Raw genomic sequence first — 25,926 nt, 5'->3', positions numbered from 1 at the left:
CAGGAAACATCATTAATTTTGAGAAGTGGTCTTTTCAGAATAAACAACATTATCACAGTTTGTTGAAATTTTTAGCAGCAATTTAAAGTAGTTTTGCAAATTCAACGTGGAAAATTCTAGAATTTTGTACAGTGGAGTTTAATAAATGGACATCATATTTTAATATTAATAAACTTTTTTTTTTTGAGACGGAGTTTCACTGTGTCACCCAGGCTAGAGTGCAGTGGCACGATCTCCGCTCACTGCAACTTCTGCCTCCCAGGTTCAAGTGATTCTCATGCCTCAGCCTCCTGAGTAGTAGGGATTACAGGCATGTGTGCCATGCCCGGTTAATTTTTGTATTTTTAGTAGAGATGGGATTTCGCCATGTTGGCAGGTTGGTCTCCAACTCCTGGCCTCAAGTGAGTTGAGCTCCCCCCTTGACCTCCCAAAGTACTGGGATTACAGGTATGAGCCACTGCGCCTGGCCAATAAACTGCTTTTTAAGTGTTCATGTCATATTATAAAAATGGGATTCCATGGAAACTCCTAATGGACTCTGCTACAGAGGGCAGGGCTGACTGTGGACCAGAGTGAAAGTCTGCATCAAGATCTGACCACTGTAAGTGGAGGTAGTGGACATAGTTTAAAGAGATAGAAGGCCGATCACAGAAGGAGCTAATCCCATGTTCATGAAGCTCTTTTCTTTTGTCCTCCTACTTCCAGGCGGGGCAGGGCGGGGACCCAACCTGCATGTGTGCAGTTAGTTCACTTACGGCTCTGATGCGCTTCAGGCACTTCTTGAGCCACATGCGGATGGTCTGCTTGGCCACCTCCTCCTCTATGGTGTACTCCAGCTGCTCCCTCGCCAGGAGCTCCTCCAGCTGCAAGCTCTTCCGGATGTCCACGGACCGGTATGAAAGCATGCTGGTGGGGGGAACACACCCGCAATCGCAGCTCTGATTTACCTGAGATTTACACCTTTAGATATGTCAAAATCCAAAGAGGACATCACTCCGTCTAACAAGTCTAGCGTTTGATGCCACCCCTCACCACCCGTGTGTCTTGGGCGGGTCCTGTCACCTCTCTGTGTCTCATAAAGATAGTCCTGGTAACTTCTTTATTTAATGACTAAGTAAGTTAATATCTGTGAGGCTCTTATAGCAGTGCCATCTAAGTGCCTGTAAAACAAAAGATCCAGGCTAGGTAAAGACTCAGGACTTTCTCTGCAGAAGGGAGACTGTGCCTCGAATACTTTCTTCACACTTAACCCCACGTGGTGATGGTTAATATGCTCGGCTGTGCATCACACCTTCCTACCCACTGCATTCCATTTCCCTCTCTGTTTATCTCATTCATCCTTCTGTATCTTCCTTATTATTATTTTTTTTTTTTGAGATGGAGCTTCGCTCTTGTTGCCCAGGCTGGAGTGTAATGGTGCGATCTCAGCTTGCTGCAACCTCCGCCTCCTGGGTTCAAGCATTTCTCCTGCCTCAGCCTCCCAAGTAGCTGGGATTACAGGTATGTGCCACCACGCCCAGCTAATTTTGTATTTTTAGTAGAGACAAGGTTTCACCATGTTGGTCAGATTGGTCTTACACTCCTGACCTCAAATGATCCGCCTGCCTCAGCCTCCCAAAGAGCTGGGACTACAGGTGTGAGCCACCACACCTGGCCTTCTTTATTAATTTTAGAGGCTACAAAACAAACCCAGGGTTGAATATCCACTCCCTTTTAACCCTCGACACACAACAGGCCCATGCAGTGGTAGATGAAGCCAACACAGCAGATGTTTTGCATCGCGGGTCATGGGGCAGTAAGGCAGCTCCCAGGATGCCTGGACTGAGCAGTCCACCACCACAGGAGAAGACAGGCCCTCTTGGCAGTGTGATGCACCCAGGTGTAACCACAGGATTCCAGGTTATGGTTCAGACCTATGCACCCTGGTGCACCTGTGCGCTACCCGCTTCTGTGAGCTCATTTCTACCCTAGAGCCCAAAGCACAGCATGGAGGCTCTTGAGAGCACTGGTACAGTGGACTTCTCTTCTTTGCTGAATCTCTTACCACCACAGAGGGAACAAAATGAATTTTCTCTTCCCTGCCTCATCAAGAATCTCATCAAAGCTTCATTGCTTTTATCTTCACTGTTTTTATCATATACTGGGCTAGGGGAATAAATAGGAAGGGGAGAAACAGCCCCACCATTGATTTTGCCTGGGTCTATTTTTATTAGATACACCAGTGTGTTCCAAAGAGGCTGAATATTAACTATTAATGACCACAGTATGCCTATCTGCCTCATGTCAACCTAAAAAAATTTGTCACTAGGAGGAAAGACTCAGAAACATTCTGACAGAGATGACATCCTCTGTGATTCATATGCATTTCTCCGTCCCATCTTTTTCTGCTTTTTAGCTTGTTCGTGGAAGAACTGAATAGTGGGAGGTGAAATTGATAACTCGTGAGAACTTTTCCCAGATTCTTCCTGTGCTGATCTGATCTTTTTTTTTTTTTCTAGCTTCTGGCCACAAGCATATTTCTGTACACCTGAGTTCTCCTGAAATTTGAGACACAACACAGTACCCCACGCACTACTGGTAGGTACTGCTATGTGATTAAAATAGCTACTGCTAGTCAATCGCTCTTATTTTTTCTGTGGCACGGGCCCCTGTGGCAGTGCAGCTTATGGGACATTTCTTAAAATAATGCTTTAGATGCACAGAATGAAATATACAGTATTAAAAAGGAAACCAATTATATTAAAATACAATTCTCAAATTACTTTAAAACAGCAGTGATATAGTAACATAAGTGCTTCTTTATTATTCCATTAAATAATACCATCTAGCAGAGCTCAAATGACTACCCTAACTCAGAAGCACTGGTGAGCATAAATGATATTTTAAGATGTCAGCCAAGGCAGTCAGTTATGTAACCTGAAAATATCTATGATTTCTCCTGGTAACAAAGACATGGATATTACTAATGTGACTGTGGTTTGTTGCCTACATTCATCATGGAAGAGAATGCCGCATTTCAAAGACCGACTAGTGAAAATAAAGATGTAATTGTTTCCCTTTGCAAGTCCATGGGCCTCTGTTTTATCCATGGACTCCTGCTTAAGAAGCTGTTATGGGTTAAATGTTTCCTCCCAAAGAAAGAAGTGTTGGAGTCCTAACCTCTAGTACCTCAGAATGTAATGTTATTTGGAAAAAGAATATTGCAGATGTAATTAGTAATTAAGTTAAAATGAGATCACAGTGGAGTAGGATGGACTCCTAATGTAATATGACAGATGTTCTTATAAAAGGAGAAATTTGAATATAGATACATACACACACACACACACACACACACAGAATGCCATGTGAAGATGAAGGGAGACCAGGCTGATGCTTCAACAAGCCAAGCAATGCCCAACATTGGCAGCACACCCCCCGCAGCCAGGGGAGAGGCTGGGCCAGATTCTCCCTCACAGGCCTCAGAAGGAACTAGCCCTGCAATACCTCCATCTCGGGCTTCCAGCATCCAGGACTTCGAGACCATACCTTTCTGTTGTTTAAGCCCCTCAGCTTAAGGTACAAGTTACAGTAGCCCAAGGAAACAAATACAGAAGTCTCCCAGGGAGAAGAAAAGGCAGAGACTCCATTTGACCCTCTGTCCTGTCTGGGTGCTCATGAAATGTGTGGAAAATCTGGTGTTTTAGCCAATGGGGCAACCATCACAGAGCAGGTCAGGCGAATTCTTATCAGACCTGTGCAAGTGAGGCACTCTACGTGTTAGTCCCAGCTTTGCCAGAGCCCTGTAACCACAAGCAAGTCATTCAGCTCTTCCGGGCAGCTCCCACATCATAGGGAAGGGGTGGGACTGTGCTCTCCCAGATCCCTTCAACCTCTTCCCTCAGGGAGCACTTCCGTGGGCAGGGGCCCCTGTGGGACGTCAGGGCATGGCTGCCCAGCCCTCCCCTGCGAGGCACCTACTTGGAAATGATCACTGGAGGGCAGCGGGAAAGGGCACTTAGCACCTGGGACATGTGACCCCGCTTCACGACCACAGCAGATGTGGCATTTGGGTTGGAAACACACTGCAGAGGCCTTGAAGGCTGACGGCTGTAGTTTCTGGCCCCGTTCAACCCTGCAAAAGCCTGCCTTGTACCTCAGGACGTCGTGGAAGGTGACGTCGCCACCGTTGTGGAGCCTCTCCATTTCGTAGCACATGTGCTTAAACAGGAGCTTGTCCTTGTCCAGGTCCACCTCCAGCCTCCCACGCAGCAGCCGCAGCAGGAACTTGACACGGAATGTGGGGATCACCCCCTGTGTGGCAGAGCACAAGCAGCAGCAAATCATCATCAGGCCTCAGTGATGCACTTGGGTTTCTCAAAAAAAAAAAAAAAAAAAAAAAAAAAAAGGTGCTATTTCTCAAAAGCTAGCATAATTAGCACCAGATGTGAAGAAAGCTGGTCACCTCCTTGGAGCCTGGTGGAATTAAGTGCACTGAGAAGAGCAGAGGATGGAAAACTGAGTGATAAATTTCTCTCTCTGGGATGCCACCACATTGCAGCATTTGGAGTGAGGCATGGGAAGCTCCCCCTCAGCCCCCCAGGACGCTGCTCTTGCTCTCACCAGGCTGATGCTCATGTGGCCTGTCTCACGGACTCTGCCTCCAACGCATGCACTGAGTGGGTCATAATGCACTCACACAAGGTAATGGACAAGACACAGACATGTAATCCTCCTCTTCACTCAATCTGGATGCTAGGAATGTCTCAATGTTTATTGCAAGTTTTCCTACCACTAAAAGATAACTTGTGGTGGATCATGCCTGTAATCTCAGCATGATGTGGGTGGACCACCTGAGGTCAGGAGTTCGAGATCAGCCTGGCCAACATAGTGAAACCTAGTCTCTACTAAAAATACAAAAATTACCCAGATGCAGTGGTGCGTGCCTATAGTCCCAGCTACTCGGGAGGCTGAGGCTGGAGAATCACTCGAACCCAGGAGTCAGAGGTTGCAGTTAGCCGAGATTGTACCACTGCACTCCAGCCTGGGGACAGAGTGGGACTCCATCTCAAAAAGAAAAAAAAAAGAGATAACTCCTTTTCATGTCTTCTTCAGGATTAGAAAAACTATATACAAGAGAATTTGGCCCCCAGCTCTGCCCTCTTCTGGGTCAGAACTGATCCAGACACTGAGAATCTAAGATGTGTTGCTACCTCCCACGCAACACAAACCACCATGCCCCCCCTGGCTGGATCTTTGAATGAAAGTGCTGGGCAGAACACTAGTGAGCATGACTGCCTGCCAGTTACTGACATCTCAGTGTGCAGGGTAGTGTGTTCTTCATGTGTGTATTACATTAAAGCGGGGTGACAGTTATGGAGAGACAGGTGGGTCCTGAGGAGCTGAGAGTGAGGTCAGATCCCCTGCACGCAGGGCACACACTATCTTGAAAGCCCTTGAGACTGGAGCCTGGGTGGGCGGGGGTACCAAGAAGAGGGATAAAATCGGGGTGAGGGCACTGACAGGGCCCCTCATTTATGACGCCCATGCTGGCTCCTTGGTCTTTGTGCCCTTCATCAACTCTTCTTGAACTATTTCCAGATCTCTCTTCCAAATACTCTGGCAGAACCTTCCTTGTGTTGTTCAGACATAATGTCCCACAGCACCCCTCAGGCCTCCTTCATGGCCATTCCTGCCGGTGTAGCCCAACCCCAACTACTGTCTATAGTTTTAACTTCTGGAAATACTGCTACTAATACTATTATTATTTCACTTTTTATTATTTGTCTCCACCTATTAGAATGTAAACTCTGTGAGTACAGGAGCTGTTCCATCTTGTTCATTGCTATATCCTCAGTGCCTAGAACTGTGCCTGAGTGTGTGCTAGGATGAGGAAGAGAGAAGAGGAGGAGGAGGAGGAACAGGAGGAAGTGGAGAAGAAGGAGGTGGGGGAAGAGGAGGTAGAGGTAGAGGAGAAGGAGGAGGCGGAGGGGGAAGATGGGGAAGATGAGGAGGAGGGGATGGATGAGCAGGAGGAGGGGGTGGAGGAGGAGGAGGGGGAGGAGGAGGAGGGGGTGAAGGAGGAGGGGGAGGAGGAGGAGGAGGGGGTGGAGGAGGAGGGGGAGGAGGAGGAGGGGGGGTGGAGGAGAAGGGGGTGGATGAGGGGGTAGATGAGGAGGAGGAGGGGGTAGACGAGGAGGGGGAGGGGGTGGGGGAGGGGGTGGAGGAGGAGGAGTAGGAGGAAGGGAAGGAGGTGGAGGTTGATGACGGCAATGACAAGAGGAAGAGCAAACCGCAGCTACTTTGGCTAATTTTAAGAAATCTTTGCCAGCCTCAAAACCATTTAAATGTTTGAGACATGTTGGTAAGTCTCTTTGAGGTGGGGCATGAAACAACAACCCACTCCCATACCTCTCTTTTATCATCCACCATGTTCCATATGATTTGAAAGTGGCGAAGATCGTTGTAACTTAAAAGCTGGTCCTCCTCAGTGGAATAAAACAAGGAGAAATTCTCAACAATTATGGCTTTTAAAAAAAGAAAAATTCAGAAGTTAGACAATTATGCTAATCTGTCATATTTCAGAAAGAGTAAAACATCCATTATTAATAATGGATTCTATCACCTACATCATAAGCCAGATTTTTAAAGTGCTTTTAGTATGGTTTCCAAATTGGCATGTTTACACTTGGACTAAGCTATTTCTGCAGCTCCTGCCTTTCCAAAGCATGAGGGTCATAAGCACAAACACACATTCTGTGTATAGAGATAGTCATGCCAGCTGGCTTTAACTCTTAGTTTAGAGCTCCAGGGCCATTTTTAAAGGTCAAATTGAGTTCTGGGTGGCCCCACGGCTGGGTGAATAAGGTGTACCTTTCAAAAATATAAATGTGATATTTCAAGGCTAGACAGTCCTCTCTGATATTTGTTCAACTCAGTCCATGAGAAGAGCTCTTTTGAAATTAATGATCATAATAAATGGTACAACTCTTAAAATTGCAGTCAACTGTCATTTACATGCCTTTCAAAGGTCTTTTCAGCTTCTGGATTGAGAGACAACAATTTATAATTAATGCCATGAAACACCCACCCCAAGCAATCCAAGATAATTGCTTGAAAATCATACATAATTATCTAAGTACCTGAGTTTAAAGAGTAAAAAGTATTCAACTAACATCACTTACCTACAAGCAGATTTAGCATGATGTAGGCAATGATGACATAAAATGAGCAGAAATACATAAGTGCCCCAGCATAGTTTCCACAGTCTGTTGCCCAGTATGTAAATTCATCCGGAGTACAAAAAGGAGGCTGAACCTTTGGGGCATTGGGGCAGAAGAAGAAGGAGAGGATAAGAGTAGAGAATAGAAATTTCTTTTAGCTGACTATAGTTAATGAATAGATTCCTAAACATATAGAATATAATTAACTTCAAAGTAAGCTTTCAAAAGCCACATACATTGGGTACATCATCTATAGCAAAAATAAAGAATATTTCACTTATTGTATGCTGTTATCTTGTAGAATCCCAAGGTTACTGCCATTTTTAAAAGCACAATGAAAATGAACTGATCTCCACTAGATACTCTTTCTGCCTCCGCCACTAGCCCCAAGTGATAAGTAGCCACTGTGATGCAAACTGCAGAAAATCAAATAAAAAGACATTTGCAAGTTTTTCTCTGACTGAAGTAACGGGTTAAGATTTGGGAATATACACTCTACAGGTATACCCTGGAGACATTGCAGTTTCAGTTCCAGCCTGCTGCGATAAAGCGAATACTGCAATAAAACAAGTCCCACGCATGTTTTGGTTTCCTAGTGCATATGCAAGTCATGTTTATACCATACTGTGGCTTATTAAGTGCACAATGGCATTATGTCCAAAAAGGTACGGACCTTAATAAAAAGTATTTTTATTGCTAAGAAAAGCTAACAATCATCTGAACCTTCAGTGAGTTGTAATCTTCTGCTGGTGGTGGAGGGCTTTGCCTCAATGTTGACAGCCGCTGACTGAGCAGGGTGGTGGCTGCTGATGGCTGGGGTGGCTGTGGCAATTTCTTAAAACAAGACAACATGGAAGTTTATCGTATCAACTGACTCTTCCTTTCATGAAAGATTTTTCTGCAGCATATGTTGCTGTTTGCTGGCATTTTACCCACAATAGAACTTCTTTCGAATTTGGAGTCAATCCTCTCAAACCCTGCTGCTGGTTTATTGAGTAATTTTATGTAACATTATAAATCCTTTGTTGTCATTATGACTACGTTCATAGCACCTTCTGCAAGAGTAGGTTCCATTTCAAGAAACCACTCTAATCATCCATAAGGAGGAATCTTCATTCTTTCAAGTTTGATCAGGAGACTGTGGCAATTTGGTCACATCTTCAGGTTCCATTTCTAATTCTAGTTCTCTTGCTATATCTACCAACCACATGTGCAGTGACTTCCTTCACTGAAGTCTTGAACCCCTCAAAGTCATCCATAATGACTGGAATCAACTTCTTCCAAATTCCTGTTAATGCTGATTATATTTTGACCTCCTTCCATGAATCATGAATGTTCCTAATGGCATCTAGAATAGTGAATCCTTTCTAGAGGTTTTTCAATGTACTTTGCCCAGATTCATCAGAGGAATCACTATCTATCGCAGCTATTCACCTTATGAAATCTATTTCTGAAATAATAAGACTTGAAAGTTGAAATGACTCCTTGAGCCATGGACAGAATGGATGTTGTGTTAGCAGGCATGAAAACAACATTAATCTCCTTATACATCTGCTGGTACAGCTCTTGGTTGACCAGGTAGATGCATTGTTAATGAGCAGTACTACTTTGAAAGGAATCTTTTCTTTCCTGAGCAGTAGGTCTCAAGAGTGGGCTTAAATATCCAGAAAACCATGCTGTAAACAGCTGTTCTGTCATCCAGGCTTTGTTGTTTCATTTATAGAGCACAGGCAGGGTAAATTTAGCGTAATTCTTAAGAGACTGTATTACTCCATTATCACGCTGCTAATAAAGACATACCTGAGACTGGGTAATTTATAAAGAAAAGAGCTTTAATTGACTCACAGTTCAGCAGGGATGGGGAGGCCTCAGGAGACTTACAATCATGGCGGAAGGGGAAGCAAACATGTCCTTCTTCACATGGTGGCAGCAAGAAGTGCCAAGCAAATCGGGGGAAAGCCCCTTATAAAACCATCACATCTCATGACAGCTATAGTGAGAACTCACTCAGTATCACAAGAACAGGATGGAAGAAACCACTCCCATGATTCAATTATCTCTGCCTGGTCCCTCCCATGACACAGGGAGATTAAGAGAACTACAACTCAAGATGAGATTTGGGTGGGGACACAGTCAAACCATAGCAGGGACCTAGGATTTTTGGAATGGTAAATGAGCATTAGCTTCCACTGAAAGTTACCAGCTGCATTAGTCCCTAACAACAGAGTCAGTCTGTCATTTGAAGCTTTGAAGCCAGGCATTGACCTCTCCATTCTAGCTATGAAAGTTCTAGAGGGCATCTTCTTCCAATAGAAGGATGTTTTGTCTACATTGAAAATCCATTGTTTAAGTGAAGCCACCTTAATTAATTATTTTAGGTACATCTTCTAGATAACTTGCCACAGCTTTTACATCAGCAGCATTTACACTTTTATAATATGGAGATGGCTTCTTTCTTTCCTTAAACATCATGAACCAACCTTTGCTAGCATCGAATATTTTTTTCTGCAGCATTCTCACCTCTCTCACCCTTCATAAATGTGAAGAGAGTAAGGGCCTTCTTCTGCATTTGGCTTTAGCTTAAGGGCATGTTGTGGCTAGTCTGATCTTCTATTCAGACCGGTAAAACTTTCTCCATATCAGCAATAAGGCTATTTCTTATCAGTCATGTGTTCACTGGAGTAGCATTTTAATTCCCTTCAAGAACTTTTCCTTTGAATTAACAACTTGAGTAACTATTTGGTGCAAGGGACCTAGCTTTTGGGCTAACATGGCTTTTGACATGCCATTCTCCGTAAGCTTAATCATTTCTAGCTTTTGATTTAAAGTGAGAGATGTGTGAATCTTCTTTTCACTTGAACACTTATAGGCCATTGTAGGGTTATTAATCGGCCTAATTTCAATATTGTTGTGTCTCAGGACATAGGGAGGCCCAAGAAAAGAGAGAAGCGTTGGAGAAACAGCTCTTTGGTGCAGCAGTTAGAAGACATATGACATTTATCAATTAAATTCTCCATCTTATTGAGCATGATTCATGGCACCCCTCAAAACAATTACAAAAGAAACATCAAAAGATCATTGATCACAGATCACCAAAACAGATATAATAATAATGAAAAAGTCTGAACTAGTGAGAATTACCAAAATGTGATAAAGAACCAGAAAGTGAGCAAACACATGCTATTAGAAAAATGGCCCTGATAGATCTGCTCAACACAAGATTGCCATAAAGTCTTTTACACAAGACTTTGTAAAAATGCAAAGTCTGCAAAAGGCAATAAGTGAAGCATAGTAAAACAAGGTGTGCCTGTACATAGCAAATTCACGTTCAAATTGTGTAAGGAGTGAGCCCCATTCCTGGAACAGGCTCATGGGATGCTATGGAATAGCACAAGACTTAAGTCATCAAAAACTCTCTCATTGTTTACAGGCTCAATAAAATGCCAATGCCTCTGACAGCACTTTCTGGTTTTTCTCAGCCAGAGAAACTAGCTCTTTCTTCTTTAATCCCAGCATTCTGCTTGTATTTTTATTTAAGATTCGTTAAATTTTGCGTTGTGTTCTATTTGATTTGGCAAATTCTCCTTGTTAATTCATGCATGAAGTCCTAGTGCTCCTACTTTGTGCTAGGTTTGTGCCAAGTTTGGGGAGAGACTGGTAAGAAAGACATAGGCCCAGTCCCTTCTTCCTGCTGACAGTTGGATGCTGTGTAATCCAATATGGTGACCACTAGCTCCATGCAGCGATGTAAATTTAAATTTATGTTAATTAAAATGTAATAATATAAAATTAAAACTAAAATTCAGTTCCTCAGTTGTGTTAGTCGTATTTTCAGTGCCCCATAACCACATATGGCTAGTGGCTCCCCAAATTAGACAGTGCAGATTTCCACCACTGCAGAACTTTTATAAGATAGCATTGGTCTGTCCTATAGTGAGAAAGAGAGAAAATAAATGAATGTAAGCCAATAATTCACTACAGCTGTGATACTTATTACAAAGGAGAACTATAGAGCAGCATAAGAACATATAGCTGGCTGTCTTAGCTGAAGGCAAAACACCTGAAGGAATGGATGTTTAAACTGATACCAGAAGGATGATGCTTGGGGAAGACAGGGTATAGTAAGAAGGAAGTATAAAGTATACTTTATAGTATAAAGGAAGAGTAGCTCAGAGCCCTTGAGGTAAGCTCCCGGAGTGTGCCTTGGAGTTGCTGAAGACCTAGCACCTAGCATATAGCTGAGGGGCAGTGAACTATCTACTGAATATGTTAAATTAAAGGGCCCCTGTTTGACTTTGATTACCAAAATATTAAAGATGGGAGGGAAAGAACAACACCCACAGAATGCATATTTGTTGAATGGAACTACAATAGCTCAGGTTGGGTTAATTGAGTATTTTTCCCTAAATATTCATGCATTGGAATGTGTAATAATGCAATTTTATGGACTGAAGTGTCAGGATTTATATTTCATACACAAAGTCTTGATGCTAACAAGGATGATCCTGCCAACATTGGGTTGCAAGACTTTCATGCTGATTCTAAGTCTAAGTTTTGTTCATGGTGAGAGATATTTACCATACAGTCATGCATAATCTTGTTCCAGTCTTCACCTGTGACAATTCGGAACAGTACGGTAATAGCTTTGCCAGCCGAAGAAAAGTTTGCATGCCTAATTTAAGAAAAAAAATTAACAGAATGTGAATAGAAGGGTTTGTCATGAAATAGCATAGTTTGCCACCACCAAAACAAGTGGAGGTTGTAGTAAATTTGGTTGCTAAGTTACCTTTTCCAAAGGTTATACCTTTTTATTAGTTTGTCATTTATACTTGCCTCCAAATATAGCTGTCTGAACACCCAACTCTGGCATGACCACTAATTTATTGCCATTCATCTTGAATGACTAAGTAGGCAGGCTTTGGCAACTAAGTGATTCCTTCTTTCACTTGGAGGATGCTATAAAAGGTGGGGCAGCCATGTAGCTAATTCCTACAACCAGACATATCGGTATATACTTTGTTGTATCAGGACTTAAAAAAAAAAATGAGATGCATCCATAAAACTTAGGCAAATCATTGAAAACTGCTTTTCATATATTACAACCATTTGGGGGGCTTCTAACTTCCCATATTTTCCTGAGAAAGAAACCCAAAGTTATCTTAAAATTGTTCCAACTAAAAATAGTGTATCATTTTTTGGCAATATGTAGATAGAAAAAGTGCTGGAATTGGGAGTGATGATTACTGAATATTGGTGGAATTATGGATTCTTTTTGTTTTCTTTTATTTCTAAATTTTCTAAGGTTTTGAAATTAGACCTTTTCAGTTGAATAACCTTTTTCAACTGGAAAAATATCATTTAAAACTTGGCTATTTTATTTTAATTTCCAACAGATTACTTCCCTTTTACCTCTCCTAGACTTTAGTAGACAAAAAACATTTGTTTATTTAAAATTTTATTACTAAAGGGTTTGCTTGATAAATGAATAGAAAGATAAATATACACCAACCTGTTAATGTTCTCCCCGTATTTCACAGTACCAAACAAAACAACTCCAGCAAAAGCGTAACACAGCAGCAAGAGGAACATGCCTACTATGATAAAGAAGCTCTTGTACATGCTGACGACCACTGTCAAGAGGAGCATCTTTAGCGTTACCTGGGGACCAGGGGTGGGAAGCAGAGAGAGAGAGAGGGAGAGGGAGAGGGAGAGGGAGAGAGAAAGAGAGAGAGAGAGAGAGGGAAGGGGGGAGGGGGAGGGGGAGGGGGGAGAGAGAGAGAGAGAGAGAGAGAGAGAGAGAGAGAGAGAGAGTGGGAAGGAGAGAGAGAGAGAGAATATTCAATCCATTAAGCTATGGAAGACCTGGGTAGCAACTAATTTTTAAGCAGATTGGCTCAAAAGTGATTCTTAGGTGTATCATTTGGAAGTTGCTTTCTATAAGGTATTAAATCTAAATATTCTCAAAACCCACCAGGCATTGGGTGAATGTTATTCTTACTTCAAACATTTCAGCCTCTTCACACAAATTAATAAGAGTAACATTAAGCATTTTCACCTTCCATTTTCTCTTCTCCTGCTCCTCAATTCTCTATGATACGGGCTACACATTTTTGACTGATAGCAAGTAAACTCAGGTTTCTCGACAAATAAACTTTCACAGAAACAAACCTAAGCAATGGTATAATACTAAATAACTATAAAATATTAAATATATTGGTTATGTGTACATATGGAATGTATATATGAAATAATGTTTATAATAAAAAAGGAAACAGCATTGTAAAAAATGAAAAATATATGTGGAGTATACCCATGAACATTAACAAATAATATTAAAAAATCTGGAATCCCATCCCAGCTAACATGGTGAAACCCTGTCTCTACTAAAAATACAAAAATTAGCTGGGTGTGGTGGCGCATGCCTGTAATCCCAGCTACTTGGGAGGCTGAGGCAGGAGAATCACTTGAACTTGGGAGGTGGAGAAAACAGTGAGCCAAGATCCCGCCACTGCACTCCAGCCTGGTGACAGAGCAAGACACTCTGTCTCAAAAAAAAACTGGAATCATGGAAACATACAAATTCATTAAAGATTATTTTTCTGTGAAGTAAAGTTACATAACTTTATTGAAAATAAAAATAAAAATTCATTAAGAATTAAGAATATTGGTTTTATTCATGACTGATATGTTATCTTTAAATTAATAAATTTAATTTAATTATTGAATATAAAGAATAGGCAACATAAATGGCAGGAAACACATTGAATGATAACTAATTCATTTAATAATTATTTAATTTTTATTAATGATTCATTTAATAATATTTAATATTTGTTAATCTTGACTTATGATGTCTAGTAATTTGTGACTACATCCCTAAATACCTGGAGGTAAGGCTGTAATCAATTAATTGCCATTCTTTCATTAACACATATATAACCTTGAATAAGATTCTTCACAAGGTACTTACATGTTTTCCACAGATGGAGAAAAACCTAAATACAATCACACAAGCGCCCATCATGTAGGTATATGCATTCTGAAATTTAAACAGAAGACAGCCTCTCATAATTTGCACAAATGATCTTGTTACAGTTCCATTTTTTAAGTATTCCGTGAAGTATACTGAATAATTAGCTGAATATGTATAAATTCTTGTAAGAAAGTTATCTAAAAAAGGTGCTGAAAAGGTCACTGCAAAAACTCATGAATAAATATTAGATTTAAAATTCAATCTCAAATGAAACTTCGGGTTCTGTTTTACTCAGTTAAATTCTGTATTTTGAAATTCATTTTACATAAAATGGTGACCAGCTCTTTTGTATATATGGTGTGAAAAACATAGGATAATGGTGCAACATAGGAAGGTCAAATGACATAGGAGATAAAGGAATCCTGGCAAAAAGAAAGGGCTGATGGTGGAAAAGATTGCCAGAAGTCAGATTCTAGACACCACTGAAGAACAAATACACAGTCATTCCTCTAAGCTGATTTCAGAGAGGTCCTCCCTGCTCAGGAACACATCCAGCTCTTTCTTCAAGGGTGTGATTACCAGGAAGAGATGACTGCACTTTATGAATAAGAAAGCTTCATTTGAGAAACAAAGATCCCACCAGCTATAGCTGCAATAACAACCTTAACACTCAGCCGATGCCAGAGTGTGATTACTCTCAAGGAGGCTTGCCTAGCCAAATGATGACAGTCACAGATGGGCCCCGGGAAGGGGATCCAGCAAGATCCTTGGTGAGGTCCAAGCACATGAATGTGCACATAGCATCTTTGGATAGGGAACTTTCCTTCCCAATAGTCCACTGCAAAATACGGTGGAGAGTGAGCATCCTTCCAAGGCCAAAGATGTTCTTGGAGAAGAACAAAAGCAGTTAGGCAGAAAAGGCAAATCGGTCTTTTGGGTTTAAGATTTCCTCTCTGAGGTTATCTGGGATTAGGGAGTCTACTTGACTTTTGCTTGGACTGAGTAGCTTTAGGTTGCATTTTGATATGGTTTGGCTGTGTTCCCACCCAAATCTCATCTTGGATTGTAGTTCCCATAATCCCCACGTATCATGGGAGGGACCTGGTGGAGATAACTGAATCATCGGGGTGGTTTCCCTCATCTTATTCTTGTGATGATTAAGTCTCACGAGGTCAGATAGTTTTATAAGGGGCTTCCCCTTTCACTGGTCACTCATACCTCTTCCTGCCACCATGTGGAGAAGGATGTGTTTGCTTCCCCTTCCATCATGATTGTAAGTTTTCTGAGGCCTTCCCAGCCATGCAGAACTGTGAGTCAATTAAACATCTTTCCTTTACAAATTACCCAGTTTTGGGTATTTTTCCATATCAGCATGAAAAAGGACTAATACAGTAAATTCGTACTTAGAGTGGGGGGCTACTATAAGGATACCTGAAAATGTGGAAGCAACGTTGGAACTGGGTAACAGGCAGAGGTTGGAACAGTTTGGAGGACTCAGAAGAAGACAGGAAGATATGGGAACGTTTGGAACTTCCTAGAGCCCTGTTGGATGGCTTTGACCAAAATACTGATAGTGATATGGACAATGAAGTCCAGGCTGAGGTGGTCTCAGGTGGAGATAAGAAACTTATTGGGAACTGGAGCAAAAGTGACTCTTGTTATGCTTTAGCAAAGAGACTGGCGGCATTTTGCCCCTGCCCTAGAGATCTGTGGAACCTTGAATTTGAGAGAGATGATTTAGGGTATCTGGTAGAATAAATTTCTAAGTGACATAGTATTCAAGAGGAAGCAGAATATAAATATTTGGAAAATATGCAGTCTGATGATTTTATAGAAAAGAAAACCTCATTTACTAGGGAGAAATTGAAGCCAGTTGTACAAATTTACATAAGTAACGAGGGGCTAAATGCTAATCACCAAGACAATGGGGAAAATGTCCCCAGGGCATGCCAGAGACCTTCATGGCAGCCCCTTCCATCACAGGCCTGGAGGCCTAGGAGGGAAAAATGGTTTTGTGGGCAGGCTCCCCCTGCTCTATGCAGCTTTGGGACATGGTGCCCTGCCTTCTAGCAGTTTCTGCTCCAGCCATGGCTAAAAGACGACAGTGTACAGCTCAAGCCAATGCTTCAAAGAGTGCAAGTCCCAAGACTTGGTGGCTTACACATGGTGTTGGGCCTGTGGGTGAACAGAAGTCAAGAACTGAGGTTTGGGAACCTCTGCCTAGATTTCACAGGATATATAGAAACAACTAAATGTCAAGGCAGAAGTTTGCTGTGGGGCCAGAGCCCTCATGGAGAACCTCTGCTGGGGCAGTGCAGAAGGAAAATGTGTGGTTGGAGTCCACACACAGAATTCCCACTGGGGCAATTCTGGTGATTAGCATTTAGCCCCTCGTTACTTATGTAAATTTGTGCAACTGGCTTCAATTTCTCCCTAGTAAATGAGGTTTTCTTTTCTATAAAATCATCAGACTGCATATTTTCCAAATATTTATATTCTGCTTCCTCTTGAAGCTGTGAGAAGAGGGCCACCATCCTCCAGACTCCAGAATGGTAGATCCACTGACAGCTTGCACTGTGTGCCTGGAAAAGCCACAGACACTCAACACCACTCCAGGAGGGGGGCTATTCCCTGCAAAGCCACAATGGTGGAGCTGCCCAAGGCCATGGGAGCCCACCTCTTGCATCAGGGTGCCCTGGATATAAGACATAGAGTCAAAGAAGATTATTTTGGAACTTTAATGTTTAATGACTGCCCTATTGGATTTTGGACTTGCATGGTGCCTATAACCCCTTTATTTTGGCCAATTTCTCCCATTTGGAATGGGTATATTTACCCAATGCTTGTACTCCCATTGAATCTAGGAAGTAACTAACTTGCTTTTGATTTTATGGGCTCATAGGCAGAAGAAACTCTCCTTTTCTCAGATAAGACTTTGGGCTTGGACTTTTGAGTTAATGCTGGAATGAGTTAAGACTTTGGGGGACTGATGGGAGGGTATGATTTTAAATTGAATTATGAAGACATGAGATTTGGGAGGGTTCCAGACAGAATGATATGGTTTAAGCTGTGTCCCCACCCAAATCTCATCTTGAATTGTAGTTCCCATAATCTCCACGTGTTGTGGGAGGGACCTGGTGGAGATAATTGAATCATGGGGGCAGTTCCCCCATCCTGTTCTCATGATATTGAGTTAGTTCTCATAAGATCTAATGGTTTTATAAAGGGACTTCCCCCTTTGCTGGGCACTCATTCTTCTCTCTCTTGTTCCCTTGTGAAGAAGGATGTGTTTGCTTCCCTTTCCACCATGATTGTAAGTTTCCTGAGGCTTTCCCAGCCATGTGGAACTGTGAGTCCATTAAACATCTTTCCTTTACAAATTACCCAGTTTTGGGTATTTCTTCATAACAGCGTGAGAAGGGACTAATACACATTTTATCTGGAGAAAGGAAAAACATGGGCTTTGCTGCCTCTTCTTTCCACATTCGCTAAAGATCTACTGCAGATACCTTTCCTCTTTATGTTTTGGAAGTAAAGACAACCAATAGTTTTTAGGATGAGAACCTGAATTCTTCACCTGGACTCCAAGGTCCTAAGAGGTCTGACACCTTCTTACCCATCCAAATCTTGTACTATGCTAGTACTATGTATCTATCCTTCTTCCAGCTCTGTCATCTTTCCATCACAGGGACAGCTACCTGAAATGCCCTCCCCTTATCCTACAGATGGAGCCATCACTCCCTTGGGGATGTCTTCCAAGACCTCTCTGATGAAGCCATCTCCCACTATTATCTAAGTTGTCACAGGAACACAGGCTTTCCTTCATCTCCCTCATCATAGTCATTATACTCATAGATTTGTGAGCAATTGATGACTATCTGTCACTTTTCCAGGATCTAAGGTTCACAAGAGCAGCAACTGTATTTGTTTTGCTTATAACATTCTTCTCAATTACTAGTACTGTGTCTTGTACTAGGAATTGAGAACCATCTATTGCTGAGAAAATAGTTCAGGGTGACTGAGAGCTCACCTAGGCTTCATAGAGCTCCTGATGCTGAAGGCAACCACTGGTTTAAGAAGGATGCTCACTATGTTCATGAGCACAGCATCTCATATTAAGGCAAGCCCTTTAGGATGTGTAAATAAGTCTTTCCCAGCATGTCTCTAACATGAAGGGGAAGGGAGAATGGATAGAAGGAAACAGGGAAAAGCTAATAATATTCCTTGGGATGAGATCAAGGATGACTAACAAAAAGAAGGTAATTATAATAATGCCTACAAACTTGTATAATCTTTCTAGTTCAAGAAAGCCTCAAATATATTATCTCACTTGATCTTCATAATGCCAGAGGAAATAGATGGATTATGAAGTTATATTGCCCGTTCAGAGCAGGAAACAAAGGATCATTGAAGGCAAATAAATTAGTCAAGGCTGGAAAATGGTGGAGCCTAGAGTAGGACCCATGTCTTCCAGAGCTGTGCTGTCCAACATGGTAACTATCGGCCATGTGGAACCACATTATGGGTTATTGAGCACTTGAAATGTGGCAATTTAACTGAAGATATGCTGTAAATGTAAAATACCTACTCAGCCAAAGACTTCACACACAGATACAAGGATGCAACTTACCTCAATAATTTTATATTGCTTACACATGAAAATAATACTATTTTGGATATAGCAGTTTAGAAAATGTAATCATTAAATCGTTAATAATTATAATTACATAAATAATTATAATTAATAAATAATTGCTTCTTTTTTATTGTGGCTTCTAGAAAATTATCTAGTGATATCTGTGGCCACATTTTATTTTTACTGGACAATATGGCCCTAGATTACAGCTCAGTACACCCATAGCTGCAGATTTTGAGTGGGATCTCGGACTGAATGGATGGTGAAGGCACTTTAGGTAAAATAGTGAGAACACAGGTGTAGAGATGGAGAATCATATGCTTTAGAGAAGTGGAGGCTAAATGTCTTATAGAAAATGAAACAGTGGAAGTACTTGAGAATTACATCGTGAAATACTGACTATAGCGAAGTGGAATGAATGCTGTATTTCAGCTGAGAAAGCAGGAAAACAGGACTGTAGTCTTCCGATACTAGCTTGTTGTGTGAATTCGGACAGTTCTCAATCTCTGTTGCAATCTTCCTCTTTCTTTCTTCCTTGTTTTCCCCTTTGGTAAAATGAGGGGTTAAATCAGAAGATCTTGAAGGTCCTCCTCTTTCTAGCTTGCACCATCTAGGGCTTTGAGGGGGCAGGTTTTGCCTGTGTGAAGTGTGCGGGGGTGTGTACATGTAGAACAAGCATGTCTGAGAGTCCATCACAGTCAAAGCTGGGCTTTAGGGAGGTCCATCTAACACCTCAGAGCAGGTTGATGTGGAGTAAAATGAGACTGGAAACAGGACTGAGCAGAACTGAACCAAACTGAAATAATCAGCTGAAATCAATTTGACTTCTACGCTTACCAGGAGGGCAAAGTGAAGCACCACCCATACAACGCCAAGTGACGTCACCAGGAGATCGTATCGGTTTCTTCTGCTTTGCCAGAAGCCAGCAGGTGACATTGCTATGATCTTCATGGTAACCTGGAGAAAAAGCAAAGAAGCAAATAAACAGAGGGAGGGTTTAGCACATATTTAAATGTATTAACTTGAGATGCATTATGTGTATATATTTTTTTTTTCAAATGAAGAAAATTCTGAATTATTTGATGTGGACACAGTATCTTTTTCATTGAAAATGAGACAAATACTTTAATGCCTTTTGAGGTTTCCTTTTAGGCCATGTGCCTACACTTTCTGTCTGTCTGTCTGTCTATTTATTTTTTATTATTTTTTGAGACTGAGTCTCGCTCTGTCACCCAGGCTGGAGTGCAGTGGCGCAGTCTTGGCTCACTACAGATTCTGCCTCCCAGGTTCAAGCGATTCTCCTGCCTCAGCCTCCCGAGTAGCTGGGGTTATAGGCACGTGCAACCACTCCTGGCTAATTTTTGTATTTTTAGTAGAGATGGGGTTTTACCTCATTGGCCAGGCTGGTCTCAAACTCCTGGCCTCAGGTGATCCACCCACCTCGGCCTCCCAAAGTTCTGGGATTCTAGGAGTGAGCCAGCATGCTCAGTTATGCTGTCTATTTAAAGAATAACTATAAACAATGTAGTAACTAAACAGAAGAGTTTATTACCAAGATATATGATTTTATTTTTGAAGCTAAGTAGCTTACAAATCTGTTCTTTACACTCTCCTCTGTTTTATGACTAGTTCTGATAATGGGACATTTTTCTTCCTTAAGCAGAAGTCCACAGATTTTGGGAAACATCAACCAGTATACGGCAAAATGAGAATCTGCTTGTATTTCAAGAAGATTGTCCTGGAAAGTGATATTATATGAATCACATGTTAAAATAACCTTGTCTGGGCCAACTTGCTTTGCTACTCTATTGCAATTTGAGTCAATGAATTATAGTGGCTTGCACCATTCCCTCTAAATATTAGAACTCGCATAACTAGACAGGCCAATGTTCAGACACAACAATCGACAGCAGCATTTCTGTAGTTAGAAAAATCTGATGGATAAAGTGATGTCTTTGTTCGAGTTAAGCAGAACCGCTTAAGAAGGAAATATCCTAAGGGCAAAGCTTCAAAGGCAATGGAACACAGAGAGGAGAGTAAGTGGCATCAAAGAGGGATGCTGATTTACTTTAAAACTGTGCACAGATTCCCCTAGAGCTAGCTGACTCATTACAGTACCTCCAGAACAAAGATGAAGGTGAAAACAACTGACATTGTTGCCAAAGGTACGGTCACCGGGTCCTCGACGTCCCACTGCAACAGAAACAGCGCACGAGTCATTGCCCACATCCATCAGACACATACAGGCTTGCCCCTCTTCTGCCCACTTTGCCATGACAGTGAATCTTAATTTTTATACCCAAGAACATAACTGTGAATGCATATAGCAGCTTGTGATACTCTCGGATGTAGCAGTGAATACACAATTCATTCCCGGAGCCTTAGGGTGAAACTAAGTACCTTGACAGAGAGCAACACCGACTGGGCCAGGACGAGCAATGCAATTGTCCTCTTAAAAAATGGATGCTGGGTTATGTCATACATTTTAGCTCTAAAACCATCATTATCTAGAAAAGAAAGGTTTGGGCAAGGGCATGTTAGACACAGGTCACATTTACTTTCTTGCCATTTATTTTCTTAAATGCTTATCTTAAAACCCATTACATTTTCCTCCCCAAACAATTCCATCTATTGTGAGGTGTTTTTGCAGCAATGGCTGGCTCTGAATATTTAAAATGACAGTGCATGACGCCGTCTATATTGGAAAGAGAAGTGCATCATTCAATTTCTGTCAGTTTAATACATTTCACTCATATTTTTAAAAGGCAAGCGCAAATATATTTTATTGAAAAAATTCATTTTTTCATTAAGGCTTAGTCTGAGAGCACTGAAGCACAGCTTTTGGGTGGTTGCTTTTAATAGCCTTATTGAGAGATCTGTGGTTTGGAGGCTGTTTCCGTATTAACTTATGCACAGCCTCCCAGCGGCCTCACGATTATTATTTTAATTTAAATCTGAGACTCCTGGGGAATCGTGCACACTAGTGCCCAACATGAATAAAATCAGAGCATCTTGGGTACCCGGGCGAGGCGGGAGATGAAGAGGCTGTGCAATCTTCAGTCGGCTCTTCAGGTCTTCCCATCTTCTCTGATCGACGGTCAGCAAAGCCGTCCCCTTAACAGACAAAGGAAAGCAGGAAACGGCCTTTTGTCATGTGCTTGCACCAAGAACATGGCAGATGGGGTGCAGAGACAAACAAGACTGATGTGGGGGCTTACGCTGACCATGTTCTTCCAACCGTGGTGGTTAGAAAACATGGTCAGAATGCTCAAAGTTGGTCTTGGGAAGAGTTCCCAAAATGATGACCAGGTGTTTCAGAGAGAATTCAGCAGCCTTCAACTTGTATCTTTGGAGATATGTAATATTCAGGTTTGGGAAAATATAAAGAGGAGTTTCTACATAATTACATTTTCAAAAAAGGACACTCACTCATAGTAGTTAGTTTCCTTTCATTTCATAGCAGCAAAATTATAGCTTGTCAATGCTATGGCTTCTAGTTAAGGGTATTTTGTCTTTCTTTAAAAAATATCTAATATGTGCAATTGCAAAACTGTTTCTGAGAGATACTAAGTCACAGAGTTTGCATTTCAAGAAATTAGTGCTGTGATGCCTAAATGGAATTCCATATTCTATATAATGGAGTACTTGATTAAAATGCATATGATAAAATTATATTTTATTGCACTGCAGTGCATCATATTTTATCATAACGGCAGAAGTGTAATTTTAAAAACTAGACAAAAACCCCACTCTCCCTTTTCTTACCCAGAGCTAACCACTACTCTTCAGGTGTGCATCCTCCTTACTATGTTTTCAGACTTTCGTGCTTATGTATGTATCAATACGTAAGAATTTGTTTTGAATTTTTTATTATAGAAATGCTGTCCAATATGTGATTATTTATGCTGTTTCTTTATACTTTCATTAAACAGTATACTTTCCATACAACTAGATTACTAGATCTAACTTGTTCAACTGCTCACAAACACTGTCCACTGTACAAATATCATAATTTATTCATTTTACATTTATGGACTATAACCAGTTCTGCAATAAGCATCCATGTACTGTCTCACAGAAAATATCTATGAGGGTTTCTCCATTGTAAATCTCTAGGAGAAGAATTGATGGGATCTAGGAATTTAAACATCTTTACATTTACCAGATGTTGCCAACTTGCTTTCCAAAGAGCGATAACCAAAACAAATCTCCTCCCAGCAATATAGAAGTGTTACCATATCTTAATATTCTTGCAATACTGGATATTACTAGACATTGTAATCTGACCACTTTGATAGGTGTGAAATGTATCTAATGTTGTTTTAATATTAACGAGATGAAACATTTGTATGTGTGTAAATGGTGATGCTTGTATCTTCCTATGTGAATTGCCTATTCATATCCTTTGCTCATTTTTGTATTTTGATATTTACTTTTTAATTGTTTGTAGAGATTCTTTATAAATGCTGGATACTAATCTTTTGTCAATTATATAAGTTGTAAATATTTTCTCTTAGTCTTGGCTTGTATTTTTATTTTGCTTAGAGTGTCTTTTGTCATTCAGAAAATTTTAATTTAAATATAATCGAGTTTATAATTTTTTTTCCTTTGTAGATTTTACTTGGTGGCTAATGCGATGAAATCCATAATGACTCCAGGATAAAAAACAAATGCTTACTAGGGGTGGGGAGGGGAACTAGAATAGGGATAGTCAAATGTTGATTAACAGATACGAAAATACAGTTAGATTGCAGGAATAAGTTTTAGTGTTCCATGGTAATATAGGGGGTGAATCTAATTGATAACAATTAATTGTGTATTTTTAAATACCTAGAAGAGAGGATTTTGAATGTTCCCAACACAAAACAGGGATAAATGTTTGAGGTGATGGATATGCTAATTATCCTGATTTGATCATTACACACTATAATACATGAATTGAAATATCAGACTGTACCCCATAAATATGTACAATAACTATGTGTTGATTAAAAATAATAATAAAAGCAAAAACATTATTTGCTGCTTATCTGAAATTCAAATAAAAATAAATGCTGACATGGTTTAAAAATGGTTTAAATTTTGCTTTTCATATCGAAGTCTTTAATTCATCTGGAATTCATTTTTGAGTATGCAGTGAGGTAGAGATCTCAGCATAGCTCTTTACATCAATACAGTCAATACCCCCAACACCACTCCTTGTTGGTCTCACCACCCTCTGCACTAATTTGTTGAGCTGCTTCTGTTTTCTGCATATATGGGTCCCTGCTGGGTCTTTCTAGCTTTTTCTGTAAGTCTAATTTTCTATACCTATAACAATACTGACACTGTTTTAATTATCGTAGCTTACTTTCTTGTTTTCTGTTTTTATTTTTGCTCAACCTTCCTAGAGGTTTATTGACTTGATTAAAAAAAACAAAACCCAGCTTTTGTTATTCTTGAACATTACAGAAGCTATACAAGTTTCCTCGCTTTCTGTATCATTAGTTTCTGTCCTAATCTTTGTTCTTTCTTCCCCCCTACTTTGATTTTACTTTGTTATTATAATTTATTGATTTGGATATTTGACATATTAATATTTAACTTGTGATTCTTCTCTAATATATACAACTTAAAGTGATACATTTATTTGTAATTACTGATTTATCTATACCTCATGAGTTTTTGTATATGACACTATAAACTGTTTTGTCTGTAAATATTTTGTGATTTTCTATTATAATTTCTTCTTTAACTCATAAATGATTTAGAGTATTGTCTTAATATTTCCAAATTGTAGAGTTTTTATTTTTTTCATTATGGTCAGAAAACATTCTTACATTATCAATTATTTGGTAATTATGACTTTCTGGGAGATACATTTTGTGCTTGAAAATAATGCACGTTCTCAAATTGTTCGAACTAGAGTTTTCCTTATGTGTTCATTTGATTGTGTTTATTGTATCAAATCTCATATTTCCTTTTATTATTCTCTGAATTATGAGATTTTTTGAGAAATATGTTAATATCTTTCACTATGATTTTGGATTTTCTAGCTTCTTTTTACAACTTGGTTAATTTTTGTTTTGTATATTTTGAGATTCGGAAGTTCTATACCTTTTCCCAATAATAGTGTTTAAAATTGTTCTTTTCTGATAATCACATTGCTAAACCACTTTTCTCACTAATTATAAACAAACACATGTTCTCTAGCCACCATAGACATTAATGGAATTACTTTGTTAAACAAAAAAATAATTTTGGAAAGTTGAACTCTGAAAGGATCTAAAAGAATAAGCATGGAGGTATCATCTGATCATTAATATATAAAAACCTCTGAAAGTTTATTATTGTCGAATTAGCTTAATAAATCACACACATTGTCTTATATAGTAGAGCAATCAGAAAAAATCTATATTACTAGTATAGACTTGGAACTTTTTAAAGAGGTTTCCATTTTCAAAAGAAGACATTTTTTGCATGATTCTGAATTGTACCCTAAAGATTCCCTCATTTTCTATCTCTGTTGTCTCTATATTTGGAAATTTACCTATGTGCCTTTGGGTATGACTACTAAGACGTGTGCTCCATGAGGGCAAATAACTTTTCTGTGTTTAGTGTTTCAGTTAGTTTGCTAGGTCTTCAGTGTCAGGAGCAGCATCTGGCACCTAGTAGATGCTCAAATACATCTGTTGAATGATTGAATAGTATATAAATGCTGTTACATGGCAGCTCATGAGCTGCTTTCTAAAAAAAAAAACTTGCAGAGAAATAAACTTTTCTAAAAGCCTCACATAATTTAGCAGTTGATACCTCCAATTAACAAATCAAGTTTGTGAAGCTTGGTAACATAATTTCTTGTCAATTTCTCCTTTAAGTGCCCATTTGAGCTGATAGAACATACACCCCAGATCCCCAAACAGGCCAAATTGCTCTTTCCTACCTGTAGAACATAAATGCAGTGCTGGATGGAGACCTCCCTGGTTATTCTGCTTACCTCAGCCACTTCTCTAAGCTCAAGTGTTGCAATTAATTATACATTTATTTCCAGTTCCTGAACATTTTATGTTGTTCTATGTATGTTGCTGAGTTGTGAGCTGTGATACGTTCTAATCTTCCTGAAATCAGGTGCCTGC

At 40.2% G+C, this 25,926-nt stretch overlaps 1 protein-coding gene and 1 long non-coding RNA gene across 8 annotated transcripts in view; one reads left to right on the top strand and one right to left on the bottom strand.

The window, feature by feature from the left end:
- Nucleotides 1-4,140, top strand: part of LOC139359053 (uncharacterized) — a 351,645-nt gene extending 347,505 nt beyond the window's left edge. Inside the window, exons 5-6 of one of the 3 annotated variants that reach the window (XR_011614617.1) lie at nt 1,378-1,500; nt 2,499-4,140. This is a non-coding gene — a long non-coding RNA (uncharacterized lncRNA). Of the gene's footprint in view, nt 1-1,377 lie in introns of all 3 variants that reach the window. The other 2 variants (XR_011614618.1, XR_011614616.1) reach the window with 2 other exon arrangements.
- LOC105478008 (sodium leak channel, non-selective) overlaps nt 1-25,926 on the bottom strand; it is a 369,785-nt gene that overhangs the window by 7,436 nt on the left and 336,423 nt on the right. For all 5 annotated transcript variants that reach the window (XM_071081072.1, XM_071081074.1, XM_071081073.1 and 2 more), the window contains 11 exons: nt 21,832-21,925; nt 21,212-21,318; nt 20,930-21,004; nt 19,649-19,768; nt 14,173-14,241; nt 12,712-12,860; nt 11,781-11,874; nt 7,164-7,296; nt 6,391-6,506; nt 4,136-4,293; nt 756-906 (listed from right to left, as the gene is read on the bottom strand). In XM_071081072.1, coding sequence (XP_070937173.1) covers nt 756-906; nt 4,136-4,293; nt 6,391-6,506; nt 7,164-7,296; nt 11,781-11,874; nt 12,712-12,860; nt 14,173-14,241; nt 19,649-19,768; nt 20,930-21,004; nt 21,212-21,318; nt 21,832-21,925 — 1,266 coding nt within the window. The remainder of the gene's footprint in view (nt 1-755; nt 907-4,135; nt 4,294-6,390; nt 6,507-7,163; nt 7,297-11,780; nt 11,875-12,711; nt 12,861-14,172; nt 14,242-19,648; nt 19,769-20,929; nt 21,005-21,211; nt 21,319-21,831; nt 21,926-25,926) is intronic.

The sequence above is a fragment of the Macaca nemestrina genome, chromosome 16 (genome assembly GCF_043159975.1).
Source record: "Macaca nemestrina isolate mMacNem1 chromosome 16, mMacNem.hap1, whole genome shotgun sequence".
NCBI lineage: Eukaryota > Metazoa > Chordata > Mammalia > Primates > Cercopithecidae > Macaca > Macaca nemestrina.
The sequence above is the reverse complement of the archived record's forward strand: the minus strand, read 5'-3'. Positions and strand labels throughout refer to the sequence as shown.